The sequence below is a fragment of the Petaurus breviceps genome, unplaced genomic scaffold (genome assembly GCF_028583685.1).
Source record: "Petaurus breviceps papuanus isolate PSGF00001 unplaced genomic scaffold, PetGlider_PUasm1.0 178, whole genome shotgun sequence".
Taxonomy (NCBI): domain Eukaryota; kingdom Metazoa; phylum Chordata; class Mammalia; order Diprotodontia; family Petauridae; genus Petaurus; species Petaurus breviceps.
This window is the reverse complement of record NW_027185777.1, coordinates 6,100,089-6,119,957: the sequence shown is the minus strand read 5'-3', so window position 1 is coordinate 6,119,957 and position 19,869 is coordinate 6,100,089. Positions and strand designations below refer to the sequence as shown.

At 40.0% G+C, this 19,869-nt stretch overlaps 1 protein-coding gene across 1 annotated transcript in view; it reads left to right on the top strand.

Annotated features, from left to right (window-relative positions):
• Positions 1-309: 309 nt before the first annotated feature.
• Positions 310-19,869, top strand: part of RUNDC3B (RUN domain containing 3B) — a 123,358-nt gene continuing 103,798 nt past the window's right edge. The window contains exon 1 of the mRNA XM_069086225.1: positions 310-938. Coding sequence (XP_068942326.1) covers positions 817-938 — 122 coding nt within the window. The 5' untranslated portion in view covers positions 310-816. The remainder of the gene's footprint in view (positions 939-19,869) is intronic.

Here is a 19,869-nt window from a genome sequence, read left to right as displayed (position 1 = left end):
GGCCGAAGTCTAGGATTTCCAAGCACAACAGAAGCCTAGGTCTGCCATCCTTCTCTCTCTTCTCTTTTTGCTCCCAGATTCTAGGGCAGGGCCAGCTGGGCTAGAGCACTGAGCTTTGACAGCTACGAGAGAGCCAGAGTAGCTCCGAACACGCCTGATTAAAAGTCCGGGAGGCGAGCCCCGCCTTCTGGGCCTTCTGATTGGCTAAAGGGGCGGATTGGATGGATGGATGGATGGATGCTCGGGTGGGTGGTTGAAGGGAGGAGAGAAGGAAAGAGGGGGCGGTGTGGGGTGTGTGAAACGGTGAGCGTGTGAGCGGTTCCCTCTGCTGCGCCCAGGCTCGCATCCACGGGGCCCAGCAGAGCAAGGAGGAGGTGGAGGAGAGGGAGAGGAAGAAGAGGAGAAAGAGGAGAGGGAGGAGAGGAGGAAAGGAGAGGGAGAGAAATGCTCATGTGTGCGTGAGAACCTGCGGGCTACCGGGGTCCGGCCACGAGCTGGGGAGCAGACCTGTCGGGCCGCTAGCCCCTCGGGTCTGTGGGGCGCGCTCGAGGGCGGGGGTGGTGCGTGTGTGGAGGAGGGGGCGTAGCGTTGCGAGGCGTTGGCAGTGGCCGTGGCAGAGGAGGCTGCAGCCCCGAGGCCGGCTCGGCCCCCGCCTCTTCCAGACACCGGCCTCCCTCCCCCGAAGCCTCGCACCTCTTCCTACCTCTTCCCCCAGCCCGCGCGCCCCTTGCTAGCCGAGCCCGGCCCGGGAGCACTGGGGGTGAGGGACGGGGAGGAGGCTGCACGAGACAAAGGGGGCGCGGGGGAGCAGCGGCGATGGCTTCTCTGAGCCTGGGGGGGCTGAGCGTGAACCGTGGCGGTAGCAGCAGCAGCTCCAAGAAGAGCCTGAACGCCCGCAATGCTGCAGTGGAGAGAAGGAACCTGATCACCGTGTGCAGGTAAAGAAAGCCCCGGGCCGGGTCGGAGCCGGGGGGAAGATAGGCAGTGTCGGGGGCTGCCGGTGAAGCCTCCTGGGGGTTTCTCGCCCCGCCCCCTCCTGCTGCTGCCGGCCGGTGCCCCCCGGGAAGAGGACGCGGAGCATCCCTCTGCAGGGACCAGGCGGGAGGAGGAGCGGGCGGCTTCATTTGCCCATTGCCAAGTCCCCTGGTGCTGGCTTTTCTTACTCCAGCTGCTCACGTAGCCCTTTCCCGTCCCCTCCCCCTACGAAGCTGCGTTACCTGCTGCACCCTCTTGGCCAACCTTCCTCCTCCCCACCTCAGCACCGCTGGCCAGGTGAAGGGGAGGCCTGGCCTCCAGGGAGGAAGAAGAGGAGAAAGGGAAAGATGCAGCCTCCTTTTAGCATCTCTTTCAGTCTTGGCCTGCAGCTAGGGTTTTTTTTTCCCGGGCTTCCTTCCTGGGAGCCAGGAGAGAGGGTCACAACAGTGGCATGGTCCGGGGTGTGTCCTCAGGGGACACCTACATAGTTTTCTTTAGGGCCTGAGACACCCTCACCTTCCCCAGGCCTTGGTCTTCGCGGGGGAGGGGGGGGGGGGAAGGGGGCGGGGGAGGAGTTTGTAGGGTGGCTAGTGAAGAACGAAGTACCAACTGTTGGGACGAGGAGGAGCAGTCATGCTTACAGGGATGTGGCCTCCATTTGAGAGGTGTTCGGAGATGGAGCAGAGGACCACTTTTGGTACAGTTATTCCATAGGAAAGGAGGGCTGTGATAAATAACCCAATGGCATTCCGTTCATTTTTCCTTGCTGGCTTTTAAGAAATTAATCATGTAGGGGGTTTAATCAGAACTTTGAGAATATATCTTATAGTGGGAGGGGAGATCTGTATTCAAGTGTTGCCTTTGACAGATACTCAGTGGGAGACCCTGGGCAAATTCCTTTCCTTCTCTTTGCCTCCAGCCTGAGATCCTCTGTGTCTATTAGATGCAGGTTGGGTGGTGCAGTGGGTAGAGTATTAGATTTGGAGTCAGAAAGACCTGAGTTCCAATCTTGCCTCAGACATTTGCTAGATGTGTGATCTCAGGCAAATTGTTTTCTCTCCTTGAAATCCACTGAGTGTCCTGAAGTTGGTGATGGAGGTAGGGGAGGTTTGGAGGTAGCACATGTCCTAAGAATACAACTGTTTTAATTCCATTTAGTTCTGTACCAGGCAGATCTTTCTTGTGGTGGCTTTCCGTTTTAAGGGTTGTCATGCATGATGCATGACATGTAAGAAGAGCCAGTGTAGACAGAACAACCTCAGTATCCAGAGAACTTGGATTCAAGTTCTGCCTCTGACAAATACTGACTGGGAAACCCTTGGCATATCCCTTAACCTCTCTGCCTCCACCTGAGGCCCTCTATTAGAGGCAGGCTAGGTGGTACTTTGGAGAGTGTTAGACTTAGAGTCAGAAAGATCTGAGTTCCAATCTTGCCTCAGACATTTGCTACCTGTATGACCTTGGGCAAGTCTTAACCTTTCAACCTCAGTTTCCTTACCTGTAAAACAAGGATAATAGCAACTACCTCATAGAGTTGTTGTGAAGATGAAATGAGATAAGGACTTTGTAAATCTTAAAGCTCATATAAATGTTACTTATTGTTGTTATTGTTATTAATTGCAAAGCAGGGGCCAAGCTTCATTGTTAGAGAAAATGTCCTCATTGGGATTCCCCTATGTCTATGAAATCATAATCTAGTTTCCTTTCCTCCTCCAAAAAAAAAAAAGAGTGCATCTCTGTCTAATTTTCAAAGAAAAAAAGTATTAGGTTATTTCAAAAGTGTGTTTTACATAACCATATAAAATGGCTGCTTATTTGTAGAGATAATCATTACCCCTGTGGTATTTGCTGGTTGTAGGCAAAAGATGTTGGATCTCCTTTGTCTACCATTGACCTCTAGAATATTGTATGTTTTCTTTTTCTTTGTATTTTGTTTCCTAAAGTTAATACTTTTTTTTAATCAGAGAGGTGTGTTTATCTTTTATACTGGATTTTCAGTAAATATAGGATTTTGTTAGTGAAGATGCTTCCTAAACCACTGTAGAGGAGTTGGGAAGTTTACAGATTTTGGAATCACCTCTGACACTGTGACCTTGGACAACTCGCTTGCCCTTAATTTTCTCATCTTTAATGTAAGAAGATTGTATCACATGATCTCTAAAAGTTCACTTTAGCTCCAATAGTCTGTGACTTGGTGACAGTAGGAGCATAGTGTATGTAGCAAGGTTTAGTGAGAAGAGCAAGTTATTATGAGTCTGTGCATGAGTTCAAATCTTATTTTAACTACTTGATGTTAGTACATATCTGGACCCATTAATTAACCTCAGTTTCCTCATATTTGAAAAGAGAGCTGGACTTGATCATAAGAACTGTGCCAGATTTAAAGTCCATGGTCCTTTTCATTGTTTTTCATTCCCTTCCATGTAGCCAACCTGCCAAACACAGGAGTACTGCCCAGTGGAGAGCAATTTAACAGTTTTCTTAACCTGAGGTCCATGAAAATATTTTTTTTGAAAAACAGAACACATTTCAATAACTGTACTTTAATATGTTTTCTTTTATAATCCTGTGTATCTTATTTGATGTATTTAAAAATCTTATTGTGAGGAGTCCTCACCAGACTTCCAAAGGGGTTTGTGACACAAGAGGATTAAGAAATTCTGATTTAAAGCCATTCAAAACCACTTTGTATATGAGCTACCAGTAGGGATCTTAGAAATCACTTATTCAGGGATTAACCTTCTTTGTGCTACAAGGCCCATTTGGCAGTCTGGTGAAACCTATGGATTCCTTCATCCAAGGACACTCCCAAGGTCTCGCTGAAGAACTTTGGTATCCATTGTGAGACATGAGAGAGGCTGGCACGCGACTGCCCAGCATGGCATGTCAGCATCAAGGAAGGTGCTATGCTCTGTGAGCAAAACAGAATTGCAGTAGCTCAAAAGAAAAGATGTGAAAATTTAGAGGCATCTCCTTCCCAGATGTTCATACTGACTATTTGTGCCTTACCTGTGGGAGAACCTTCCAAGCTTGTATTCCTTTGATTGGCCTCAGTCTGACACACTGTACATTGACCTTGACATAGTAATGACATTTTGGTCCTCTTCCATTATGAAAGATGAAATATATGCATTTAAAATGTATATTATAAGATACAGGATTATGATGCATAAAATAAGGTAAGAACTACAAAGGAAACCAGTTATATTGAAATAATTATCCAAAAAATTGTTTTAAATTCACAGAACCCTGGTTAAAAATCTGCCTCATCTAGTCCAACTCCAGAATTTTATAGACAAGAGAAGTGAGGCTCAGACTTTAAGTGACTTACAGACAAGGTGAATGCTTGTTATTGGCAGAACATGTTACTGGTCACGTTCTGCACTAGACTTCTGGCTCAAAGGAATGCTCTTTGCATCTAAGGGTGATCTTTTATGGTATGTGCCATATAAAAGGTCAAACCAGTCTTGAGTATTCTGGGGATGTTTTGTCTTTGTTCCTAGCTTCTGTTCTTCTGCCCTTGAGCTTTTTGGCTGTTGGTTAATACCTTCATTGGGAGCAGGATTAGGAAAGAAAGAGATGGGGAAATTTTAATGAATCATTTTGAAACATTTTTAGGAGTTGTATTAGGCACATTCTCCAAGTGGGAGGAGCAAAGAGGACCCCAATTTATGTGTTTATATTACATGCTTATTATAATGTGTTCTGCTGAACAATGAACATATAACAAGTATATTTTTTGCTACAAATTTACATATAACTTAAGTGTTATGGCATGTATATATCACATATTAGTTTAATTTAGTACCTTTGTGGTAGGCCCCTAATAAATGATTATTGAATTTAGTTTGAGGGGTTGCATGTTACATTGATTATTCATTAGGGGTAAACTTGCCAAACTTTTCTCTCATTACCCCAAATAGAATGATGGTATATTTGTAATGGCTTTGTGTTCCATCTCCAGAAATTAGACCTATTTCCCAAAGGTCCTGATAGCCCTGAGCAAAGTCCAGAGAGCCATTTAGGGCCATTTAAAAAAGTATATGGACTGTTAGTTGACTTAAGTGAGGAGGAGTCCCTCCTAATGAGTTCTCTGTTCTATTACAAGGTGACTCAATTGATTTGAGAGCCAGGTAATGGTAGAAAGAGGTCCTGGGTTCTAGATTCAGTTCTTCCACTAATGAGTTCTGTGACTTTTGACCAAGTCACTTAAACTTTCTGGAGATGTTTCTGTGTCTGAAAAATGTGCTTAAGCACAGCTAGGTGGCAGTGGATAGCGCAACTGGGCCTGGAGTCAGGAAGACCTGAGCTCAAATGTGGCCACAGACACTTACTGTGTGACCCTGGGCAAGTCACTTAACTCTGTTTGCCTCAGTTTCCTCATCTGTAAAATGAGCTGGAGAAGAAAATGGCAAACTACTCTAGAATCTTTGCCAAGTCAGATATGACTGAAATGACTGAACAGCAACAACAAAATGGGCATAATAATAGCACCTATGGGGGCAGCTAGGTGGTGCCATGAATAGAGCACTGGCTCTGGGGTCAGGAGGACCTGAGTTCAATTTCGGCCTCAGACACTTAATGCTTACTAGCCGTGTGACCTTGGGCAAGTCACTTAACCCCAACTGCCCTGTCTTCCCCCTGCAAAAAAAAAAATAGCACCTATTTCACATTATTTCAAATGAAATAATATATGTAAAGCACTTGGAAAACCTTAAATACATATGTGTGTTTGGCACATATATACATATAGACATATATGTTTATATGCATACGTGTGATGGTGTATATATATGTGTGTGTATGTATATGTTAGCTGCTGTTATTCTGTAGATAAGGAAGGCAAAGAGCATATTTAAGAGAACATCAAGAATCCCTGAAGTCCCTAGGACTGCTCTGCATGGTAGGTACTTCATACATATTTGTTGAATTAAATATGATCTTGACATGACTCTTTCCTGGGCCCTTTTCTGCCTTTATGTCCTCTGTATGTGTGTGTATGCACATATATACATTTATATCTATTTACTTCTTATTATTGATATTTACTTCTAATTATTTCTTAAATAATTTCAGTATTTCTCCACTCCATTCCATTTCTACATTACCAACTGTCTATTGGACATTTATTTCTACTTCTATGCCAGAATTTCCAAAACACTCCCACTCACCCCTCCTAACTTCTAAATAGGTTCCATATTTCTTTTGAGGATACTGACATCTTACCAATGATTCAGGTTGACAACCTTTATCATCTTTTCCATGAAAGTGTCCCTGAGTCCCTCCACTTCTAGTATCCTTCCCCCCAAAGGACCTTGTATTCACCCACTTTTTAGATACTATTTGTATGCATTTATATTCTATTGTATCTCTTTGACTATATATGTGTGTGTGTATACACACACATATTGTTTCTCCTATTAGAATGCAAGCTTATTGCAGGTAGAAATTGTTTCATTCATTGTAAGAACCTAGCATAGTACCTGATACATAGTAGGTACTAAGTAAATACTTGTCAGTTAATTGATACATCACCTCTCCCATTCAAGCAGTTGCCAAATATTGTTGACTCTACCACCACAAATTTATTTTCATCTCTTCCCTTCTTTTTACCCACACAACTATGACCATACTTCGGGGCCTCATCATGTCTCACTTGGATGATTGAAAAAGCTTCTAAAATAATTTCAGTACTTCTCCACTCCATTCCATTAACTGCCAAATTGATTCCAAAAATATATAGATCTGATCTTGCCATCCCCTTCTCAAAAGGCTTCAGTGGCTCCATATGGCCTCTAAGGGTAAAATATAAGATTTTTGCTGTGACATTCAAATGTCAAACCTAGATTTAAATTTAAATTTTTAAATTTAAAAATCTGGATTCTACCTATTTTCTGGTCTTATCACATATTCCAGTCAGACTGGCCCATTGTACAGTACAGATCATTTCCTGTCTGACATTCCATTTTACACCCCTGGCCTTTGTTGAAGCTGTCTCCACATCTCAAATGTTTCCATGTCTTACCTTCTCTTTTTTGCCACTTAGAATCCTTCAATACACAGGTCAGGTACCACCTCCAACATACTGCTCTCCCTCCCACTTCTCTCCCAGGTATTAGCTCTCTCTCCCTTTTGAAATTACTTTCTATTACTTTGTATATACTAACCTGTGTACAAATGTCTCTCCCCTTTTCCCCCACCCCCAATTCAGTAGAATTTACATTCAATCCGGTTTTAAGGCTAGGGGCTATTTTGTCTCACCCATGACTATTAGTTCTGACCTTTTGGGCCAAGCAGAATAAATCTAATCTAATCCCTCTTCAGCATGACAGCCATTCAGAGACTTAATGAGAGTTACGATGCTCCACATAAATTTCCTTTTATCCAGGCTAAACATACTTAATTCCTTCAACAGATTCTAATATGGCCTGTTTTTTTGTTTTGCCTTTTGGAGGGCAATTGGGGTTAAGTAACTTGCCCAAGGTTACACGGCTAGTTTTTTTGTGTGGGTGTTAAGTGTCTGTGGCCTGAACTGAACTTGGGTCCTCCTGACTCTGGGGCCAGCGCTTTACTCACTGCGCCACCTAGCTGCCCCAATATGGTCTGTTCTTGGGGAACAGAAACAGCACAGGGCATGAGGATAGTCCATGACACTTTAACAAGGGAGTAGTTTAAGTAGTCTGGGTACCAAAAAATCTGTATCAGGTAGTTTTATATGTATTTTTAATCATCTTCTGCATATTACTCTTTTCTCTCAATCAAAGTTAGTACATACACATTTGCCAATCTGGAGTATGTTATAATAGGAAGAAGACAAGGAAGAATGAATATTTTAATCAGAAAACAAGGTATAGTACAAGGTATAGAAAATAATGGTCAGAAGGAGTGAGTGATGACAGTGTTGAAGATTTTTGAACCCAAGAAGGGGTCAGCCAGTAGGCTGAGGGACAAAGAAGGTCAGGATGTTCAGTAATTCAAATTGAAGTTTAAAGATAAGCAAAAGTAAGAATAGAGTAAGAAGAAAGTTCTTGGTCTAGCAGGGGTAGGGAACCTATGGCCTCAAGGCCACATGTGGCTTTCTAGGTCTTTGGGTGTTACCTTTCAACTGAGTCCAAGTTTTTCAGAACAAATCCTTTTATTAGGGAGATTCGTTCTGTGTAGTTTGGATTCAGTCAAAGGGCTGCACTTGAGGACCTAGAAGCCATATGTGGCCTCAAGGCTGTAGGTTCCCCACCCATGGAGAGGCTGTGAACCCAATCAGCAATGTCTATAGACGTGGACATCATCCTTTACAATACCAAGCTCTTCCTTCCCTCTTTCCTCCCTTCCTTCTTTTCTGTCTCCCTCTCTCCCTCCTTCTTAGAACTCCATGGAACTAAAGTACTAAATTCTTATGTCACTATCTGAAGTTTTAGAATTTTTAATTCAAAAGAAGTTTTAAAATTTCATTTTAAAGAGCAGGTATTATTAATTTGATCAAGGGATCCTGGAATTTTTGACCACTCACCCTCTCTACTGAAATTTCCATTGTTTTGTTTTAAAGAAAAAGGAAAATAACCTATAAATTCTTTTGAGTACCCAGAAGACAGTATTGTGTATATTACAAATATAAGACGAGTAGTATTTGTAGAGTGCTTTGCAAATCTTTAAGCATGATATAAATGCTATTATCATCAATTAAGGACAGCTAAGTGGCACAGTGGATAGAGCACTGGACTTGGAATCAGGAAGACCTGAGTTCAATGTGGCCTCAGCTGTGTGACCCTGGGCAAGTCACTTAACCCTGTTTGCTTTAGTTTCCTCATCTGTAAAATGACCTGGGGAAATAAATGGCAAGCCACTCCAAGTTCCTCTTTGCCAAGAAAACCCCAAATAGGGTTACTTAGATTTGTATACAACTGAAAAGACTGAACAACAACAAATTAAGTAAAAATAGTTTTCTTCATGTGCATTAACAACCATGTTTTATTTGCTTAATGTAATTTAGTATATGGTGTCAAATGTTTGAAATGGATCTATTTTAGGAGAAAATGCCATTCCATGATAAATAACCAATTTAGCTATTTCCCCCCAGATATATGCTTTGGATCAAGAATTTCAAATTATAGTTTTAGAATTTTTTTGAGTATTTTTTTTCATCAGATATTTCCCAAGAGGAATATAAATAATTTTCCATGTTTTGCTGACAGAAAAGTTTAGATTTGCTGAGAAACCCAGAGAGTGTGTGATATAACTAAGGTAAAGTAATGCTTAGCTGCTACACAGTGCTTTAAGTTTTTGTTTGCCACATGGGCCTCAGAGGCTATAATTACAGGCATGTGATCCAAGCCTATGAAGTAAACAGCATAGAGACTCCTAGTATGGAAACTCCTTTTACCACTGCAGATATATAGCACTATAATTTAGTCTAGAAGTTTTGCCTAGGTTTGGACATATCATTCCTCAGCACAGAAGTCTTCACTGACTTTCACCTACCCACAGAGTAAGCTTAAAATGTATTTGCCTGTCTTTCAGGGCCTTCTGTAATCTCTGACTGCCCTACCTTCCCAACAATATTTATTACTATTCTATTGCTCTATACTTCAGCCAAACTGGACTGCTTTTTGGCCTTAACTCAATTATTCTCTGTCACTTTGACATGCCCTGCTATTTCCTAACCCCCTGTTTAAAAGTGGTATACTGTTCCATTCCCCTCTTCACCTTTCTACCTATCTTTTTAAAAATAGTATTTTATTTTTTTTCCAATTACATGCCAAGACAATTTTTAGCATTCATTTTTACAATATTTTGGGTTCCAAATTTTTCTCCCTTCTTCCCTCCCCTCCTTTCTTCCTAAAATGGTAGGCAATTTGATATAGGTTATACATGTGCTGTCATTGAAAAAAATATTTCCATATTAGTCACAGTTATGAAAGAAGAAACAGATCAAAAGAAAAAAACACAAAAAAGAATAAAGTAAGTGAAAAATGTGTGCTTTGATCTACATTCAGAGTCTATCACTTCTTTATCTGGATGTGGATAGCATTTTCCTTCACAAGTCCTTTGTACTTGTCCTGGGTTGTTGTGTTGCTGAGAAGAGCTGGATCATTCACTGTTAATCATCACATAATGTTGCTGGCACATTGTTTTCCTGGTTCTGATCATTTCACTTTGCATCGATTCCTACAAATCTTTCCAGGTTTTTCTGAAATCTACCTGTTTGTCATTTCTTACTGCACAATAGTATTGCATTACATCCATATACCACAACTTGCTTAGCCATTCCCCCAAATGATGAGCATCTCCTCAATTTCCAATATTTTGCCACCATGTAAAAGGCTGCTATAAATATTTTTGCACATGTAGGTCTTTTCCCTATTTTTATGATATCTTTGGGATACAGAGCTAGTAGTGGTATTGCTAGATCAAAGGGTATGCCTACATAATAGTTTGGTTACCCTTTGGGTATAGTTCCAAATTGCTCTTCAGAGTGGTTGGATGAGTTCACAACTCTACCAGCAGTGCATTAGTGTCTGAATTTTCCCAATCCCCTCTAACATTTATCATTTTTCTTTTTTGCCATATTAGCAACCTGATAGGTATGAGGTGGTTCCTCAGAGTTCTTTTACTTTGCATTTCTCTAATCAAAAGTGATTTAGAGAGCAGCTAGGTGGTGCAGTGAGTAAAGCACTAGCCCTGGAGTCAGGAGGACCTGAGTTCGGTTGTGTCCTCAGACACTTAACACCCACACAAAAAGAAAACTAGCTGTGTAACCTTGGGCAAGTTACTTAACCCCAATTGCCCTCTAAAAAGCAAAAAAAAAGTGATTTAGAGCACTTCTTCATATTTCTATAGATAGCTTTGATTTCTTCATCTGAAATCTGCCTGTTCATATCCTTTGACCATTTATCATTTGGGGAATGGCTTGTATTTTTAGAAATTTGTCTCAGTTCTCTATATATTTGAGAAATGAGGCCTTTATCAGAAATACTTGATGTAAAGATTGTTTCCCAGCTTTCTGCTTTCCTTCTAATCTTGGTTTCATTGGTTTTGTTTATGCAAAAGCTTTTTAATTTAATCTAATCAAAATTATCTGTTTTATATTTTGTAATGCTATCTATCTTTTGTCTGGTCATGAACCTATAATTCGTTTAACTTCTCCTTTAAGAATTTAGATGCTATACCACTTGATACATATATGTTTAGTATTGATGTTACTTCATTGTCTATGGTACCTTTTAGCAAGACATAGTTTCCTTCCTTGTCTCTTTTAATTTGGTCTATTTTTATTTAGCTGAAACCAAACTTGCTACCCCTGCTTTTTTTTTTTTACTTCAGCTGAAGCATAATAGATTTTGCTCCAGCCGCTTACCTTTACTCTGTGTGTTTCTCTGATTTAAGTGTGTTTCTTGCAAACAATATACTGTAGGATTTTGGTTTTTGATCCATTCTACTATCCACTTCCATTTTATGGGAGAGTTCATTCCATTGACATTCACAGTTATGATTAATAACTGTATTTCCCTCCATCCTGCTTTTCCTCCTGTTTGTCCTCTCTCACCCTTTCCCTCCTTGATATTGTTTTGCTTCTGTCTACTTCCTCCCCTAGTCTGCCCTCTCTTCTGTCAGCCCCCCACCCCCACCGCCATCCTGCCTTAACTTAATCTTCTCCCCTCCTACTTTCCTGTCAGGTAAGATAGATTTCTATATTCAACTGATTGTGTATATTATTCCTTCTTTGAGCCAATACTGATGAGAGTAAGGTTCAAGTGATGCCTTTCACCCAACCTCCCATTGTAGGTTCCTTCCATTGTCCCTTCATTGTAGGTTTTTCATGTCTCTTCATGTGAAATATTTACCCCATTCTACCTCTCCCTTCCTTCTGCAACAAGTGTGCTCCTCTTACTCATCTTTTAATTATTTTTTATGTCCTTTCCTCAAATTCACCTTATACCTGTACCTCCTGTCTGTGTATATTCCTTCTAGCCATACTATTAGTGGTACAATTTTTTTTTTGGCCAGGCAATCAGAATTAAGCGACTTGCTCAGGGTCACAGTGTCTAAGGCTAGATTTGGACTCAGGTCCTCCTGAGTCCAGGCCTAGTGCTCTATCCACTGTACCACCTAGCTGCCCCTAGTGGTACAATTTTTAAGAATTATAAGTATCATCTTCCCACATAGGGATGTAAACAGTTTGGCTCTATTGATTCCCTTATGTTTTCTTTTCCCTTTTTCCCTTTTTAGGTTTCTCTTGGGTCTTTATAATGGAGATCAAATCTTGACCATTTTCCCCCTTAAAGTGTTTTGCTTAATTTCACTGGGTAGGTGATTCTTGGTTGTAGTCCTAGCTCCTTTGCCTTATGAAATATCATTTTCCATGACTTCTAGTATTTTAATGTAACAGTTGCAAAGTCCTGTGTAATCCTGATTGTGGCTCCCAATATTTGAATTGTTTCTTTTTGACTGCTTGCAATAATCTTCTCCTTGACCTGGTAGTTCTGGAATTTGGTTACAATATTCCTTGGAGTTTTCACTTTGGGATCTCTTTCAGGAGGTAATTGGTGGATTCTATCAATGGCTATGTTACCCTCTGGTACTAGGATATTAGGGCAGTTTTCCTTACTGTCCAGGTTCTCCTTTTGATTGTGGCTTTCAAGTAGTACAATGATTCTGACATTGTCTGTCCTGGATTTGTTTTCCCTATCAGTTGTTTTTCCGATTAGGTATTTTGCATTTTCTTCTTTATTTTTCATTCTTTTCAATTTGTTTGAGTGATTCTTAATGTCTCATAGAGTCATTAGCTTCCACTTGCCCAATTCTAACTTTTAAGAATTATTTTTCTCAGTTAGTTTTTGTACTTCTTTTCCATTTGACCAATTGTATTTTTAAGGAGTTGTTTTCTTGTGGATTTGTATATCTCCTTTTTCATTTGGCCAACTCTACTTTTTAAACAGTTGTTTTCTTTTTTCCCCCAAGCTGTTGACTCTTTTTTCATAATTCTCCCATAAAACTTTCATTTCTTTTCCCAATTCTTCTTCTACATCTCTTATATGATTTTCAAGTTCCTTTTTGAGCTCTTCTATGAGTTCTTTCTGGGCTTGAGACCACTTTCAATTTTTCTTTGGGACTTTGGCCATAGGTGTTTTTAAATTGTTTCCCTCTTCTGAGTTTGTGTCTTGATCTTCCCTGTCACCATAATAACTTTCTATGGTCAGATTCTTTTTAATTTTTGTTCATCTGTTTTTTTACTTTGTTCCTTTATTTTAAATTTCAACTCTGCTCCTGGGGTGGAAGGGGTACTGTTTTAGTCTTCTTGTGACACAGGCTAGGCTCTGTCTGTTTACTTGGTGCTGCCCTCATGTTGCCCTGACACACAAAAGGTGGGAGGGACTTGTGTTTGATGCTGCACTAAGAGGGTGGGGCGAGAGATGACTGGTACTGCTGGAGGCCAATGGGATCTGGCAGCTTACCTGGTGCTAAGCTGGGGTCCTAGTGCTGGTGTTTGGCATGTTCTGAGGCCAGTGGGGTGTTTCTACATTTGCCCAGGGCTATACTGAAACACAAGGAAGTCTGGCCACTAGAGGCTGCCTGTCTGCCCAGGGCTTGACTGAATTTTAGTAGTTCTTGGAGTTGAAGTCTGCTTCTTCCCCTGGATGTGCTGGGGCACATGGGGAGTGCTGGTATCGACCTTTTGTCTGCTACACCACTTGGGGATCAGGATCTCCCGCTGGTTTGCTGAGGTGGTTTTGCTACTGGCTTGGTGGGACGCTTCTTGTCCTGCCCTATATTCCCTCTATACCTTAGTGAGACAGCTCTTTTCTGCTAATCTTCCAAGTTTCTTGGGCTAAAAGATCGTTTTGCCTGCTGTTACAGGATTTGTTTGGGGGATGCTATTTTATGGTTGTTTAGAAGTGAGTATGGGAGAGTTACAATGATTTGCTCCTTATCCCATGATCTTGGCTCCCCAAAGTCTCCCCCAGCCATCTTTTTAAACCTGATACAAATGCTACTTTCTATGCAAATCCTCCTCCAATTTCTTTCTTGCCCATTTCTTCTAAGGCAGTGACCCCTTTCCCCACTTCAAATCTAACAGATGGCTTTGTGCCTCTCCCATGCCCCTACTAGGTATCATTTTGTTACCTGTGCCCATAGAGACTATCAGGTCCACAAGGGCAAGGACTATGTCCAATCTGAACTTTGTACCTTCTATTATGCTTCATACAGTGTTTAACAAATAGTTAAAGTAGTTAAGTTAAAATAGTTAAATAATGCTTAATAAAAAGTAGTTGAATTAAATTGAACCATAAGAACCCTGTCTATGCTTTACTGATTTATTTTCATTTTTGTCCTTGGGCATATTCTAATATATTAGGAATTCTACCAGTTTGTAGATAGAAAGATAATTAATATGAATGTCATCATGAAATGACTCACCATTACTGACTGTAAAAAAAAACCATGAAATGATTTCTTAAAATTGGTATTCATCCCACAGTCTAGCTAGCAACTGTTGCTATGAAGAGAAATTTCAGTATGCTATGACTTAATGGAGGTACCTGATGACTCCAGTGATTTAGATGAATAGGTAGGGTTTTCTGGGGATGGCAGGAGGGTGATTTGGTGTACAAAACAGTCAAAGAGGCAACAAAGATTGTAGATGACAGACTTTAAGAGTTGTATGTGACCTCCAATATCATGTGGTCTGGTCCCCTTATTTTAAAATAAGAAGACTAAAATTACTTAATAACCCTGAAAAAATCTAAATAAGTTATGCTCTTTTAATATTCTTGAAGAACATTTGCTTTGACTTGGTCTAGTCTTTGGTTAGCTATTCAATGTAGTGAACTGTTAAGTACCTACTATGTTGTATGTAACCCAAGAAGCACTGTGATGTGGAGAGAGTCCTGGAGCTGGAGTCAGAAAGAATGGGGGTCCAAATTTTGCCCTCAGAGTGTACTTGCTGGATGAACATGGGAGTCACTTAACATTTCCATGCCCTAGATGACTCTGAAGACCCTAATTTGGAACAGTCCCAGTCCAAGTTGGTGAGGGAGTTTCTATAGCAGGAACTTCCCACATGGATGAAATCATATACCCAGACAAAATGAATGAGCAAGGTGTTGCTAGGTACTAGGGACACAAAGATTTAATATAATCCTTGCCTTTAGAAAGCTTATGTTATTTTGAGTGACAGAGTATAATGTGACATAAAAAAATGTAGGGAATTCCCTCCACCAATACAAGGTCAGTACCTCCTCACAACTTTATTTTTAACATACACTTAAAAAATGTGAGCTTCAAATTCTCTCCCTCCACCCCCTCCTTGACCCATTGAGAAGGTAAGCACTATGCTATTGTTATTTCTTTATAATTTCATCTTACAATTTCTTACTGCTCACAACTTTTAGTCTTAGAGGTGGACATTGAGAGGTTAAGTGACCTCTTAAGAGCCACACAGTCCATAAAAACTCAGATAAAGCATACTAAACATTAAGAAGGTAATTAGACAAAAAAAAAAGAGATCCAAACAAATTACTCTATGAAATTTGAGTAGGGAAAAAACAATACAGTGCAGGGTTGTGAAATTTTACCAGTTCCTTTTATTGTCCCTCTGGTTACCTCTGGGAACCTGGTCTCCTTCTGACTCTGCATAATGACTCAGTGCTATTGGCTATTTCTTTAACCTATGGTTAGATCTTTGTACTTAAAAAAGCCATCAGTCTTCCCTTTCTCTTCATCTTATAAGACAAGTCACTCATGAAAGCTAATTTTGCTTACAAAAATAAATTGAGGATGTCAGTTATTGAAATCCTTATCTGACGGGAACAGATGGGACTTCAATCCTTGACTGACACTTGGAGTAGGGACAAGATGAGAAAATGGGCATCTTCCTTTCTTCTTATTTCAGGGGAGGGGATACAATATATTGTTCTCAGTAGAATGACTCATCAGCAAGACAAACTTTTGGATTTCTTTTTTACAGTTCCTTTTAAATGTGATCTTATAATTCAGAGAATGTAGTATCAGTGTTTGCCTTCTATTCTATGTGCCCATAATTGAGAATTGTAGAGAACTATTATAAGGAAACCAGATAAGACTGGAGTAAGAGATCCCTTTGACCTGGATCTCAGGGTAGGATTTTGACAGATGGAAATGGAAAGGTAAGGTCATTTTAGGTGGAGAGAATGGCATGAAATTGGGGAAGGAAGACTTCAGGGAGCAGTAAGGAAATTTGGTTGGAGCAATGAGTACGTTGAGGGAAATAGAGAAAGGTCAGGAGATTATATAGGATCTCAAATGTCCAGGTAATGAGTTTAGATTTTATTCAGTAGACAGCAGGGGGCTAGGAAGTTTCTTGAAAATGAAGTGACATGATCACTTTGCTAAAAAAGAATCTATCAGCAGCATATAAAATGGACTGCAGAAGGAACAGTCTGGCTGAGAGGAGATGAGTCAGGAACTTATTGTACTATACTGAGCAAGAAGGCTTGAGGAAGGCTAGCAATTTAGATTGTGAGCTCCTTGAGGGCAGGGACTGTCTTTTGCCTCTTTTTGTATACCCAGCACTTAGCACAGTACCTGGAACATAGTAGGCACTTAATAAATGCTTATTGATTGATTAATAAAAAAGCAGAAAATGATTCGCTGGACAGGATTTGATGATGGGACACAGAGAGAATAGGAATCAAGGATGATTAAGTGGCTTTTTCTCATGGATTGCTAGGGGAAATGGTGCCTCTTACAGAAATAGGGAAGTTAGGATGGAGGAGCACATTTTTGGGAAGGAAGATCATAGATTAATAATTGGAGAAGACTTTAGACATCATCAAATCCAACTGCCTCATATTACAGATGAGAAAGAAGGGAAATGACTTGTCCAAGGTCATATAAGTTGTATTTGGATATGTTGAGCTTCAGATACTGGAATAACATTCAAGCAGTGAAGATTAGCAGGGTGTGTGTGTGTGTGTGTGTGTGTGTGTGTGTGTGTGTGTGTATCTATAGATCAAGAAAAAGATTGGAGCTAGAGATGTAGACTTGGTAAGTTATCTGCAAAAAAGAGATAGTTGGGCTTATACAGTGCTGGTTATAGAAAAAGCATCAAAATTTTTAAATTAAATGCCTTAAACCAGGTAGATTACAACACCACAACCCAGGTCTTATTTGGCTATAGTATGGTGTTTATGGGCTAACCCGCCAAAAACTGTGTGTGTATAAATATACATGCACGTGTATACATGTGTGTATAATCAGAAATTACTTACTTATAATAAAAAATTAATTACTTACAAAACCTAAATGAAATGCCATCATATTGAATATGGCCTGCTTTATTCAGTTCATACATTACTGTGGTAAGTATTCAAGGTAATATTGGAGTGATGATCTTTGTACCAAGTTTTCCAGTGGTCAGCAAGTAAAAGCAAGATTTGATTTTTAGCAACAATTATACAAGTCTTATATGTTCAATATAACAGTACAACATCTGGCAAAGGACTTGAACCTAACCTTTGGAGTTAATATAAGGAAATGTGTTAATGCTAGCCAGAGCAATGCAGGGCTGCTATTTCTGCCTCAGTGAAGAATCAATGAGTAACATCCTATAGCAAAGACCATAATGTGCTCCATTTGAAATGAGATAGTAACTGGTGATATAAAGTCATGAAATCTTGGTTGGGTCTAGATTGGAAAAAAAAAACCCTAAATAAATGAGAAAACAAAAGAATTTCCAGAGGAAGAATTAGGCAGAGTTGGTGAAAGCAAGGGGTAGACAGAAAAATGAAAATAGAGAAAAAAATTAATTTAAAAAATAGGGAAGTGAAAAGATTTCAAGGAAGAGGTAAATTGAAACTAGAAAACTCTAATCAAAGTGTTCATAATTAAACTGGCAATTTTAATTTGGTTACAATGTATAAGCATCTACTACTGCATGCTAACTTAGCAGTTCATTTGTATGTTATTGTCTTTGAGAGTGGCCTGGGGTATGAAATCAGTTTCAAGCAGAGTGCTTTATAATTTAATTTTTCTTTCAAAATATGTGTGAAGGAACTGGGATCTATAGGTATACCGTGTTTCCCCGATAATAAGACACTGTCTTATTATTTTTTTTGGACAGAAAAACACCAGAGGGCTTATTTTCAGGGGAGGGCTTATTTTAATGAACATTGACAGCAATTTTAATAAACAGGTAAATGTGAACAAAAAAATGTACCTTTATTCAATAATGAATTCAATAAAGAACAGGATGACGCGCTCACTGCTGCAGCTCTGATTGGATGCAGCTCGGAGCGTGGCGTGCGTTTCGGGGGGGGGATGGTGCATACAGAGGGTACCGTAATGTAGTGTGTAGCGCAGGGGATCACCTTCACTACAGTAGCAATCTCAATAGGGCTTATTTTCGGGGGAGGGCTTATTTTAGAGGAATCTTACACAGTAAGGGGAGGGCTTATTTTAGGGATAGGTCTTATTATCGGGGAAACACGGTAGTAGATAAACGATATGAATTCCAGCCTTAGATATTGCCTTTGTTATTGTCTTAGACTCTCTAATTAAACTCATCAATCAAAAATTGAATTCCATGAATGGAAAAAAACAAGGTCATATATTATAATGCGAGTGGATTTGAGAAATCTGACATTCTTTTAACAAACATCTGTTAAATCCCTACTCTGCACAAAATGCTGTGCTGGGTGCTTAGAGATCCAAAGGCAAAAGCATGAATCTGTGACTTTAAGAAACTTAAAATCTGTGGGAACCTATATTCTGTTATGGCCATGTGGATGGCCACCAAGTATGTCTCTCCAGACCTAACTGTTCTCCTGAACTCCAGATAAATACTTTTTAATGCCCACTGGCGTCTCTCCTTGGTAGTAATTTCACCACAACTTTAAATTCAACAGGTCCAAAGTTAGACTCCTCTTCATTTCCCCCAAAACTCGTTTTTTTATGTCCCTATTTATGTTAAAAGCAATGTTATCAGTCTCAAATAGAAATGGATCACTGCAGTCATATATTGACTTAGAAAACCACAAATTAATATTATCTACATTGTATTTTATTTTTGTTTATTTTGTGTTTAATCCGGTTTGGGCAATACTGAGTTTGACAGCTATGGAAAAGGATCACCCATCTCCTGGTCATCTTACATCTCTGCTCAAAATCATGGAGTTCTCTTTGACCCCTTCCCTTCTTCCAAGTCTAACTATAATCAGCTTCCATCATTTCCACCTCTATAGTGTCTCTTGATTCAGTGTCCTCTTTTCCATTTCTATTACCAACATTGGTATTTATATTCAATTATTCTTTGCCTGAGCAATTACAGTAGCTCCACACCTTCAGATTTCCCTCTACCAAGCCACTCTACTCCCTAAGCCCTATTTCATTCTATTCCTGTCAATCTAGACTATTTATCATCCTCTAAAGTTGGAATTTTCCTTCCTCAATTCCTTGTTTTTACCTGTTTTCCCCTCTCTTATTGAAGTTGTCTCCCTCCTTCTTCCTCCTTCCTGAGATTCTGAAGTGCTACCTACCTCCAAGTAACCTTTTCTGATCATCCTAAGCCCCAAGTGATCTCTTCTCTTTCCTTTGAACTTTCATTGTATTTTGTACCTTTCTTACGTTCTTGTCAAATATTCTATTTTTATATTCTAATCATTTTTCTACATGCTTGTTGTCCCATGATATAGTCTTTGAGGGTTAAACAGTCCATCAATTATTTATCATGGTATCCTGTCTGCTGTCCAAGGTATCTTGTCCTTCCTTCCTTCCTTCCTTCCTTCCTTCCTTCCTTCCTTCCTTCCTTTCTTTTTACAGAGCCTTTAGTTTCCTTGTTATAGGGAACTGTAGATAGGAACACTATTACCAGTGTAGATCAGCACCTCATGTGCAACTCAGAGTCTTAGCTATTTCCTTGGG